The sequence below is a fragment of the Heterodontus francisci genome, unplaced genomic scaffold, assembly GCF_036365525.1.
Source record: "Heterodontus francisci isolate sHetFra1 unplaced genomic scaffold, sHetFra1.hap1 HAP1_SCAFFOLD_506, whole genome shotgun sequence".
Lineage (NCBI taxonomy): Eukaryota > Metazoa > Chordata > Chondrichthyes > Heterodontiformes > Heterodontidae > Heterodontus > Heterodontus francisci.
In genome coordinates this window covers 526,991-539,004 of record NW_027140876.1, presented here as the reverse complement: position 1 = coordinate 539,004, position 12,014 = coordinate 526,991, and the positions used below count along the sequence as shown (strand labels likewise).

General features: G+C 44.6%; 1 protein-coding gene across 9 annotated transcripts in view; it reads left to right on the top strand.

The window, feature by feature from the left end:
* Positions 1-12,014, top strand: part of LOC137361316 (NACHT, LRR and PYD domains-containing protein 3-like) — a 95,385-nt gene that overhangs the window by 62,463 nt on the left and 20,908 nt on the right. For all 9 annotated transcript variants that reach the window (XM_068026212.1, XM_068026214.1, XM_068026206.1 and 6 more), the window contains one exon: positions 15-1,752. In XM_068026212.1, coding sequence (XP_067882313.1) covers positions 15-1,752 — 1,738 coding nt within the window. The remainder of the gene's footprint in view (positions 1-14; positions 1,753-12,014) is intronic.

The following is a 12,014-nucleotide window of genomic DNA, read 5'->3' as shown; positions in this document are numbered from 1 at the left end:
TGTTCTAATTGAAGATGTTCAACAGAAACACAAGGAAACACTCCGGGTACAAACTGAAACACTGAGAGTGAACACTATCCTAATAAAGGAGAAGGTTAAGATTTTCCAGCTGGTTGATCGATACGCTGAGCTAACGGTCATTTCTACTGTTCGAGATCGGACACTTGTAGAACATGAACTGCTGGTCAGAGGCCGAGACCATGAAAAGTGGAGAGAGAAACTTCTCCAGAAAAAGCTGGAAAAAATCCAAATTGATCAATTGTTCCAGAGCACTTTTTCCTGGAGGAAATCCAATTCTGGGAATTCAGCAGCAGTGAGTGGAGTCCCGGGGATTGGAAAAACAACAATGGTACAAAAGATTGTTTATGACTGGGCCACTGGGAAAATATACCCACACTTTCAATTTGTTTTCAGTTTTAAATTCCGGGATTTGAACACTATTAATGGCAGAATAAACCTGAGGAATCTGGTACTGGATCAGTATCCCTACTTTGGGAATATTTTGGGAGAGCTCTGGAAGAATCCCCAGGGATTGCTGTTTATATTTGATGGTTTGGATGAATTCAAGGACAGGATCGATTTTGGTGACAATCGGAGAAATACAGAACCTCAGTACATGTGCACAGATCCCGAATGCTGGTGTGAAGTGTCTGACATTGTGTACAGTTTAATACAACACAAGCTGCTCCCAGGATGTTCAGTGTTAGTGACCAGTCGTCCCACTGCATTACATTTATTGGAAAAGGCTGAGATCAGTGTCTGGGCTGAAATCCTGGGATTTGTTGGTGATGAACGGAAGGAATATTTCAACAAGTTTTTTGAAGATCAGACGGTGGCAGCAGCTGTTTTCAAACACGTGGAGGAGAACGAGATCCTGTACACCATGTGCTACAACCCTTCCTACTGCTGGATCCTCTGTCTGTCACTGGGTCCCTTCTTTACACAAAGAGACAGGAAACAGCAGCAAGTTCCCAAGACCATCACCCAGCTATATTCCTACTATATTTACAACATTCTGAAAAACCATAGTCGAGAGATTGAAAACCCCCGTGATGTGTTACTGAAGATCGGTGAGATGGCCTTCACAGGAGTCTCCAGGAAGAAGATTGTGTTTAGAAATGGAGATTTGATAAAGTACAATCTGCAACCTTCCCAGTTCCTGTCTGGATTCCTGATGGAACTTTTGGAGAGAGATAATTCTGTCCAGAGTGTGGTTTACACATTCCCGAACGTCACCATCCAAGAGTTTGTAGCCGCACTCGCACAATTTCTGACTCCAGCTCCCGGGAATATCCAGAATCTCTTCAGTGAAGCTCACAGGAAAAGGGATGGGAGATTTGAGATATTTCTGTGTTTTGTTGCTGGTCTCTCCTCCCCACAGGCAGCTCGACCCCTGGAGGAGTTTCTGGGTCCATTTCCTCATCAAACAACCTGCCGAGTGATTGACTGGGTGAAGGAGACGGTTAAAGGACAGATTCGAAACACAGGGAGTGAAACTGGTAAAAGGAACCTCCTGAACACATTGCACTATCTGTTTGAGTCTCAGAATAAAGCACTGGTTCAAGACACAGTGGGATCTGTGAACACACTTACATTTAGGAATTTGCGATTGACCCCAACAGACTGTGCGGTCCTGTCTCACGTTATTGGTCTCTGTGATACCATAAAAAACCTTGATCTAGAGTTCTGCTACATTCAGTGTGAAGGACTCCAGCGGCTGGGACCCGTACTGCACAAATGCCAGGAGTTGAGGTTACTCTTTATTTGTCTCTAACTGTTGGGTGAATTGTAGAACAGTCACAGATTGTGTTGTTGCTCTGTAATGAAGGGAAAGAAACAGTTCAGTTAAACCGGAGAGAAACAGATTCAACACAACGGTGACAAATAATAAGAGGATTGCTTAGTTTTACCATGAGGACTGGAAAATCTAAAATGGATCCTTGTGAACCATCAGGGATTTTACAATCTGTATGGAATCAGTAAATACAGGTCACTGAAAGGGTCTGATAATTTAATTACAATAAATCATCATTAATAAGACTGGACAGCAGAATGTAAATATAAAATATAAACCAGCAGAACAGAAAATTAATGTCAAATATTTTCCACATCCAGCATTTTAACTAGAAACAGAACAGAAACCAGAGTTTAAATCATTAACATTAGATATTTAATCCAATCCCATGCAGGATGTGTATGTCGAGGGAGACGTTTCCTGGATTGGGAGTATTGGGAAGACAGGAATTATTTTAGCTGTAAATGTTTAGAATTATTCACAGTCCTGAACATTAAGTAAAGAGTGACATTTGGGAGGTTAAACTTGCTCATAAAAAGACTCCAATCTAACGTGTTGTGGGGTATTAAACCCGGAGTACAGACACACACCGGTCAGCGGTGGAGCCTCACAGCAGCAGCTCCTGGGAAAAACCTGGGGCCTGAACCCGGGAATTTCCAATAATCCGTCCCCTTGTGTGAGAAGTCCTAATCTGGGAGGGAACTTCCGAAAATTGCCCAGAAACAGTCGGACCAGTTACACAAAATAAATGCAGCGCCAGTTTAATGGGGAATAAAGTGAGAGACTCCCCTCCCCTGTAAAATTGGAGCACAGGCACATTTAAAACTTACAATGGGACAGAATCAATTCTCCTTGTTAAATAAAATCCTGGGGGTATGGATTTTACAGCAGCAGTTAGCACCATTTCACAATATAACTCACCCCAGGTATTATACAGATTGATATACTGTACAGAGTAAAAAGTACAGGAAATCACCATTTTATCATTTAATTCAGGGGAAATCACCCCATTCCCATAAAATCCAGGATTTAAGAAGTGACAGAAATGAGACCATTTTCCCCAAACATGACGAGGCTGGTCACTAATCTCCAGGAGGGTAATTCTGATCATCAGGCAATGAGACCAGACTGAGGGACAGTTAAAGACTTCACACAGACAGTATTGTATTACATAGGATATACAGCACAGAAACAGGCCATTCGGCCCAACCAGTCCATGCAGGCATTTATGCTCCACTTGAGCCTCCTCCCATCTTTCCTCATCTAATTCTATCAACATAACTCTCTATTACCTTCCCTCTCATCTGATTATCTAGCCTCCCCTTCAATGTATATAAACTATTCACCACAAACACCTACTGTGGTAGCAGGTTCCACATTCTCATTAGAGAGTCTTTATGTCACAGAAGGAGGCCATTTGACCCATTGAGTCCATGCCAGCTCTCTGTATTGTAGTTCACTCAGTCCCCTGCTCTATCCCCATTGTCCTGCAAGTTGATTTCCCTCAAGTACGTATCGAATTCCCTTTTGAAATCATTGATCATCTTCACTTCCTCCACCCTCATAGGCAGTGAGTTCCAAGTCATTACTACTCACTGTGGAAAGTAAAGTTCTTCCTCACAAACCCCCTGTATCTCTTACTCAAAATCTGAAATTTGTACCTTCAGCTAATGGTAACAGATTTTCTTTGTTTATCTTATCTAAACCTGTTATAATCTTATACACCTCTGTCAGATCTCCTCTCAACCTTCTTTTTTCCAAGGAGATAATAACAATCAGGTACCACATCAAAGATTGTTGTGGAAAATAAAAGCTCATGGTGTAGAGGGTAACATTGGTGTGGGTAGAAGATTGGCTGGCTAACGGGACACAGAGAGTCGGCATAAATAGGTCATTTTCTGGTCGGCAAAATGTAATGAGTGGTTTGTCACAGGGATCAGTTCTAGGGTCTCAACATTTTACAATTTATATAAATGACTTGGATGAAGGGACTGAACGTATGGTCATTAAATTTGCCGATGAAATAAAGATAGGTAGGAAAGTAAGTTGTGAGGTGGACATAAGGCAGCTACAAAGGGATGGAGATAGGTTATGTGAGTGGGCAAAGATCTGGAAAATGGAGTATAATGTGGGAAAATGTGAAATGATTGTGTGAACAATGTTTCCAGGGGATGTTTTTGTTTTAACTCTTTACGGTCATGACATTAACTGATTACTTTTATCAACATTAAAGTACAAAAAATTTTTAAAAACACGGAGATACACATCAGCTTAATTTGAACTACTCCTCGAAACTCAGAATGGCCAATTCTTCTGCTTCCTGGTGCTACGGCATTTTACCAGCAATGGGAACCTCAATGGCACTGCCACCCACCGGGAAGCCAATTGAGGCACTTAATTGCCTCATGAAGAGGCACCTCCCACCCTCGCTGATATGGGGAGGGTGCCAGGTAAATCCTCCTTTATGGCTGTTCCTTGGTCCATGAAGAGGCCTCCTGCTCACAATGGCCACCCTCGTGGCTACAGCACCAACGAAGGAAGAGGAATTTCCCCTTCCTCCCGATTGCCAAGGCCTGCCTGCCTGGCTCGGGCAGAGTATGAATTGGCTGCTGCTGTTAAAATGCTGCCCCAGGGTCCCGCCGTCCACCGCCACGGGTTCAGGCCCCGTCACCCACCAGTACAGGGTCAGGTCCCACCACCCACCGGCACGGGATCAGGTCCCACTGTCCGTCGGCATAGCATCAGGTCCCACTGCCAGCCGGCACGGTTGTCAGGTCCCACTGCTGGCCAGCACGGTTGTCAGGTCCCACTGCCGGCCGGCACGGTTGTCAGGTCCCACTGCCGGCCGGCACGGTTGTCAGGTCCCACTGCCGGCCGGCACGGTTGTCAGGTCCCACTGCCGGCCGGCACGGTTGTCAGGTCCCACTGCCGGCCGGCACGGTTGTCAGGTCCCACTGCCGGCCGGCACGGAGTCAGGTCCCACTGCCGGCCGGCACGGAGTCAGGTCCCACTGCCGGCCGGCACGGTTGTCAGGTCCCACTGCCGGCCGGCACGGTTGTCAGGTCCCACTGCCGGCCGGCACGGTTGTCAGGTCCCACTGCCGGCCGGCACGGAGTCAGGTCCCACTGCCCGCCGGCATAGCATCAGGTCCCACTGCCCGCCGGCACGGGGTCAGGTCCCACTGCCCGCCGGCACGGTGTCAGGTCCCACTGCCCGCCGGCACGGGGTCAGGTCCCACTGCCCGCCGGCACGGGGTCAGGTCCCACTGCCCGCCAGCACGGAGTCAGTTTCCACTGCCCGCCAAAACGGGGTTAGGTTCCACTGCCCGCCGGCACGGGGTCAGGTCCCGCTGCCCGCCGGCACGGGGTCAGGTCCCGCTGCCCGCCGGCACGGGGTCAGGTCCCGCTGCCCGCCGGCACGGGGTCAGGTCCCGCTGCCCGCCGGCACGGGGCCAGGTCCCACTGCCCGCCGGCACGGGGCCAGGTCCCACTGCCCGCCGGCACGGGGTCAGGTCCCACTTTCAGTCCTGGCGGCAGGATTTCTTTGCTGCTGATAAAATTCAATCCTAATTCTCCAACGACATCCCATGTGGTTTTCTGTTGGATTGTTTTCCTGATCTCCTCATGGACTGTCTACTCGAACTTGCTAAAATCCTGGTTTTATAATCTTGCCGGCAGAAATACAGATTATACTTTTCTACACACTCTGCCTCTTTCTCATAGTTTCAAACAGATTGTTACTACAACATCTGATGCTTACAACAGCTTCTCACAGATTTTCAAGACCTTGCAACTGTCTTATCTTGAACTTTCTCGACAGTCTGCTGAATAAGACATTTTGAATTCAGTCACCCTTACCATCATGCTGTTGATCAGTCCATTTAACAGTTCCTTTGTTAAATTAATATCCTGAAACAAACTCAGATCTTTTAGCAGGTAATTAATCCTTAAAACTGGCATCGAAAAATCCAAAATCCTTCAGGTGTGTGGTTCCCAGCTTAGGTTCGTGCAGTGATTGGTGGACCAGACCAGGAATGTATGTAATCATGAAAAGGGCATTTACTTTCACCTTCTCTTGACACCAACATACCTCGATCTCATTTGCAGCCATGTCCGAGACACCTGGGGAGCTACTTTGGCTCAATTGACAACCTCCCTTCATGTAGCTGCCGACTGTGCTTTTACTGAAGGGTGACACTCAATCTCAAGTAGAACCAAGTAGTAGGAAGGATGTAAATGCATTGGAAGCAGTTCAAAGAAGGTTTACTAGACTAATATCTGGAATGGGTGGGTTGTCCTATGAGGAAAGGTTTGACAGGCTAGTCTTGTATCTGCTGAAGTTTAGAAGAGTAAGCGGCAACTTGATTGAAACATAGAAGATTCTGGTGGGTCTTGACAAGGTGAATGTAGAAAGGATGTTTCCTCTTGTGGGAGAATCTAGAACCAGGGGTCACTGTTTAAAAATAAGAGGTGACCCATTTAAGACAGGGATGAGGAGAAATTGTTTCTCTGAGGGTTGTGAGTCTTTGGAACTTTCTTCCTCAAAAGGCGGTGAAAGCAGAGTCTTTGAATATTTTTAAGGTGGAGGTAGATAGATTCTTGATACGTAAGGGGGGGAAAGGTTATTGTGTGTTAGGCAGGAGATCAGCCATGATCATGTTGAATGGTGGAGCAGACTCGAGGGGCCGAGTGGCCTACTCCTGCTCATACTTCATATGTCAGGAGAACAACCCCAGATTTTCCAATCTAACCTTGTCACTAAATCCCCCATGCCTGGAACTGTTCTGTTAAATCTCTACTGCACTCTCTCAGGGACCCTCACATCCTTCCTAATGTGTGGTGACCAAATCTGGATGTAATATTCCAATTGTGGCCTAATCAGTGCTTTATAAAGATTCTACATAACTTCCCTGCTTTTGTACTCAATACTTCTATTTATGAAGCCCAAGATCCCACAGACTTTGCTAACTACTCTCCCAATATGTCCTACCTTGTTCAAAGACCCATGCACATGAACCCCCAGGTCCCTCCGTTCCTGCACACTCGTGAGCTGTGCCATTAAGTCTGTATTGCCTCTCCCTATCCCTTCTGCCAAATGCATCACCTCACACTTCTCTGTATGACATTCCATCTGCTATTTGTCTGCTCATTCTGATAACCTATCTATGTCCTGATGCAGGCGATTGGTATCATCCTCAGAAGAACATTAGAAATACGAACAGGAGTAGGCCATTCAGCCCCTCGAGTCTGTTCTGCCATTCAATAAGATCATGACTGATCTAATTGTGGCCTTAATTCCGCATTCCTGCCAGCACCCAATAAACCTTGACTCCCTTGTCAATCAAAAACCTGTCTAACTCAGCCTTGAATATATTCAATGATCCAGCCTGCACTGCTCTCTGGGGAAGAGAATTCCAAACACTAACAACCCTCGGAGAAGAAGTTCCTCCTCATCTCCGTCTTAAATGGGAGGCCCCTTAGTTTTGAAACTGTGCCCCCAAGTTCCAGGTTCCCCACAAGACTGCTGAGAATGACAACACATTGGAGAGCAGTCCAGACCGTGGCACCAATGAGCAAGAGACTGCACAGGGGGAACAGCAAAGTGTACGAATGCAGTGGTTATAGGAGATTCCATAGTCAGGCATTTCTGTAACCCTCATTGTGAGTCCCACATGGTGTGTTGCCTCTTTCATGCCGGGGTAAAGGAGAGAGTGCAGAATAGTTTGCAGGGGGAAGGAAGTGATCCAGAAGTTGTGGAACACATCAGTACCAACGAAATAGAGAGGGCAGGTATTGAGATCCCACAGTCAGATTTTCAGGAGCTCGGGAGAAAGTTAAAAAGTCGGACCTCGAAGGTAATAATCTCTGGAATTAGTCCCAGTGTCACACGCCAGTGAGAGTAGAAATCAGAAGATAGGGAGCATCAATATGTGGCTTGAAGCATGGTGCAGGAGGGAGGGCTTCAGATTCTTGGAGCATTGGGACCAGTTCTGGGGCTAAAGGCATCTATTCAAAAGGGACAGGTTCCACCCCAACAGGACTGGGACCAATGGCCATGTGGGGATGTTCACTAGTGCGGTTGTGGAGGGTTTAAATTAAAGTGTCAGAGGGATAGTCACCAGCTTATAGAAGTAGAATAGAGGAATAAGGTACATAAAGGAGTGAGTATATTGGATAGTACTGGAGAAGGAAGGAGGACCATATGAGATACAAGCATACACCTTAGTAGGTGGAGTCGGCCATTCGGCCCATCGAACCTGTTCCAACATTTGAGCAGATCATGACTGATCTGATTGCGGCCCCAACTCTCTTTCCTGTCTAGCTGCTATAACCTTTGACACTCCTGTTAATCAAGAATCTGTCAAACTCAGCCTTAAAAATATTCAATGACCCTGCCTCCACTGCAGAATTCCACAGACTAACAAACCTATGAGAGAAGTATTTCTCATCATCTCTGTCTAAAATGGCAGATCCTTTATTTTTAAACTATGTTCCCTAATTTTAGTCTCTCCCACAAGGGGACGCATCTTTTCAGCATCCACCTGTCAAGTCCCCTCAGGATCTTATATGTTTCAATAAGATCACCTCTCATTCCTCTAAACTCCAATGAATACAGACCCAACCCGTCCAACCTTTCCTCATATAATAACCCCCTCATCCCAGGAATCAGTCGAGTGAACCTTCTCTGAACTGTTTCTAATGCAATAGTATCCTTTCTTAAGTAAGGGGACAAAACTGAATGCAGTACTTCAGATGTGGTCTCACCAACGCCCTGTGCAACTATAGCTAAGCTTCCCTACTTTTATCTTCTATTCCCCTTGCATTAAACAACAACATTCCATTTCCTTCCTAATCACTCACTGTACCTGCAGACTAACTTTATGAATCATGTACCAGGACACCCAGATCCCTCTGTACTGCAGAGTTCTCGAATCTCTCCATTTAAATAATATACTGCTTTTCAATTCTTCCTGCCAAAGTGGACAAGTCCACATTTTCCCACATTATACTCCCATCTGCCAAATTTTTGCTCACTCACTTAACCTATCTGTATTTCTTTGTAGACTCTTTATGTCTTCTTCACAACTTACTCACCTACCAATCTTTGTGTCATCAGTAAACTTAGCAACCATACATTTAGTTAAGAGCAGACAATAACAACAGCTGATATTAAAATCGCACATTTAATGTAATAAAATGACCCAACGCACTTCATTGAAATATTCTAAAAGAAAGTATGACAGTGAACCACATACATGTGTCAGCTGTGGTTCAGTTGGTCTTACTCTTGCCTCTGAATCACAGGATTCTGGATTCAAATCCCACTCCAGGACTTGAACACAAAAATCAAGACTGACACTGCAATGCAGTACTGAGGGAACACTGCCCTGTCGGAGGTACTGTCTTTCACATGAGATGTTAAACTGAGATCCCATCTACCAGCTTTGGTGAATGTAAAAGATTCTATGGCACTATTTTGAAGAAGAGCAGGGGGATTTTCCCTGGTGTCCTGGCCAATCCTGGCCCTCAATCAATATCACAAAAACAGATTGTCTGCTCATGATCACATTGCTGTTTGTGGGAGTTTGCTGTGTGTAAATTAGCTGTCACACTTCCTACATTACAACAGTGAATACACTTCAAAAATACTTCATTGGCTGTAAAGTGTTTTGAGACGTTCGGTGGTTGTGAAAAGCGCTATAGAAATGCAAGTCTTTCTTTTTCTTTATATTGAGATATTAGATCAGGTGACCAAAAGCTTGGTCTAAAGTAGGTTTTAAGGAGTGTCTTTTTGGAGGAAAGTGGTCTGGGGAGGGTATTCCAGAGCTTGGGGCCTAGAAAACTGAAGGTCACCAATGGTGGATCGATTGTTCCTTTCTCTTCTCCATGTCTAATCTAAAACCTATGATACAATGATCACTCTTCCCCAAGTGCTGTTCCACAGATAGTTGGTCCACCTCATTCCTCAGCACCAGATCCACCAATGCCTCCTTCCTTCGCCTGAAAATATTTCAGAAATTCCTAACCCCTCCTTTCCCTTTACTCTAACATTATCCCAATCGATATTTGAGTAACTAAAGTTCCCCCAATACCACCACTCTATAGTTCTCGCACATCTCTGTGATTTCCCTGCAGATTTGCTCCTTTATTTCTCTCTTTCACTGTTCCGAGGTTTGTAGATTACCCCCAGTCATGTGATCACATCCTTTTTTTTCTGAACTCTAACCAAATGTATTCTATCCTTTCGCCCTGAAGATCATCCTCTCTTTCCAACACTACAATGTCTTCCCTAATCAGTACTGCCACACACCTCCCTTTTCTCCTTCACTATCTTTTCTGAACACTTTGTATCTGTGAATATTAAGTGCCCCGTCCTCACCATTTTTAAGCCACGTTTCTGTTATTTCCACTGCATTATATTCCCACATAGGTGTCAGTGCTTGTAGTTCATCCACACTTTACATTTCTAAACAAGCATTCTGAACATCTATTCCCTGTAGTCCTTAGTCAGCTTCTATTTAATATGGTACTCCTTCCTTCTCTTGTATTCTCCAACACTCTCACTACTTTAAGCACCTTATTCTGCTCTTTTCTACTTTATTTGGTGTTGCCTGTGCCCCTACCAATTTAATTTAAAGCCTCTCCAACTACACTAGTGAACCTCCCCGCAAGGACATTGGTCCCAGTCCTGCTGAGGTGCAACCCGTCGCTTTTTAATAGGTGTCTCCTACCCCAGATCCCAATATCTCAACAATCTGAAACCCTTCCTCTTGCATCATGTCTCGAGCCACACATTGATCCTCCCTATCATCCTATTTCTACTCTCACTGCTGCGTGGCATTGGGAGTAATCCAGAGATTCCTACCTTTGAGGTCCTACTTTTTAACTTCCTCCCTCGCTCCTGAAAATCAGACTGTAGGACCTCAATACCTGCCCTCTCTATGTCGTTGGTACCAATGTGTACACAACTTTTGGCTCACCCCACCTTCCCCCCCCTAAGAATGTTCTCCGTGATGTCCTTTACCCCAGCACCAGGGAGGTAACACATCACACAGGACTGACCAATCTGAATTCACTGTTTGATTTGTGGGTGACTATCTTACATTGATGGCCTCTAGTTTTGCTCTTCCCCACAAGTGGAAACATTCTCTCTGTGTCTCCTCTATTGAAACCTTTCATACTTTTAAACACCTCTATTAGGTCACCCCTCAGCCTGCTCTTTGTTCAGAAAATAGAGACCAGCCTGTTTATTCCCTCCTGATAGGTATTCCCGACATTGCTGGTATCATCCTTGTAAATATTTTTCACCCTCTCCAGTGCCTCCATATCTTTTTTATAATATGGTGAACAGAATTGTATGCAGTATTCCAGGTGTGGTCCAACCAGGGTTTGACGTAAGTTTAGCATAACTTCTATACTTTTCAACTCTACCCCCTAGGAATAAACCTTAGTGCTTGGTTTACTGTTAACCTGTGTAATTACTTTTAGTGATTTGTGTATTTGTACTCCCAGATCCCTTACCTCCTCTGCCCCATTTAGATTCTTGTTTTGTAAGTAATATGTCACCTCTTTACTTTTCTTTCTAAAATGTAATACCTCACATTTATCTATGTTGCTATTAATTTGTCAATTACATGTCCATTCTGCAAGTTTGTGAATATCTTCATGTAATTTGTTGCTATCCTCCTCAGATTAACTATCCCCCCAACCCCAGGTTTGGTGCCATCTGAAGATTTAGAAATTGTGTTTTTGATTCCAAAGTCTAAATTATTAATATAAATTGTGAAAACAGTGATCCCAGCACTGATCCTTGTGGAACATCACTTTTCACCTTCTGCCATTCTGAGTAACTACTCTTTATCCCTATTCTCTGCTTTCTGTTTTGAAGCCAGCTGGCTGTCCATTCTGCTTGTTCCCTGATCCTGCAATCTCTGACCTTATTCATTAGTCTGTTATGTGATACCTTATCAAAGACCTTTTGAAAATCTGGATAAATTGCATCCACTGCATTAGCATTGTCTACTTTCTCTGTCACCTCTTCAAAAAATTCAACAAGGTTGGTTAAGCAAGACTTTCTCTTTAAATCCATGCTGACTATTCATTATTATATCTTTGTTTTCGAGATATTCTTCTATTCCCACCTTTAGTAGAGATTCCATTATTTTTTACCACTGATGTTAAGCCAACTGGTCTATAGTTCCCTGTACATGTTCTATCTC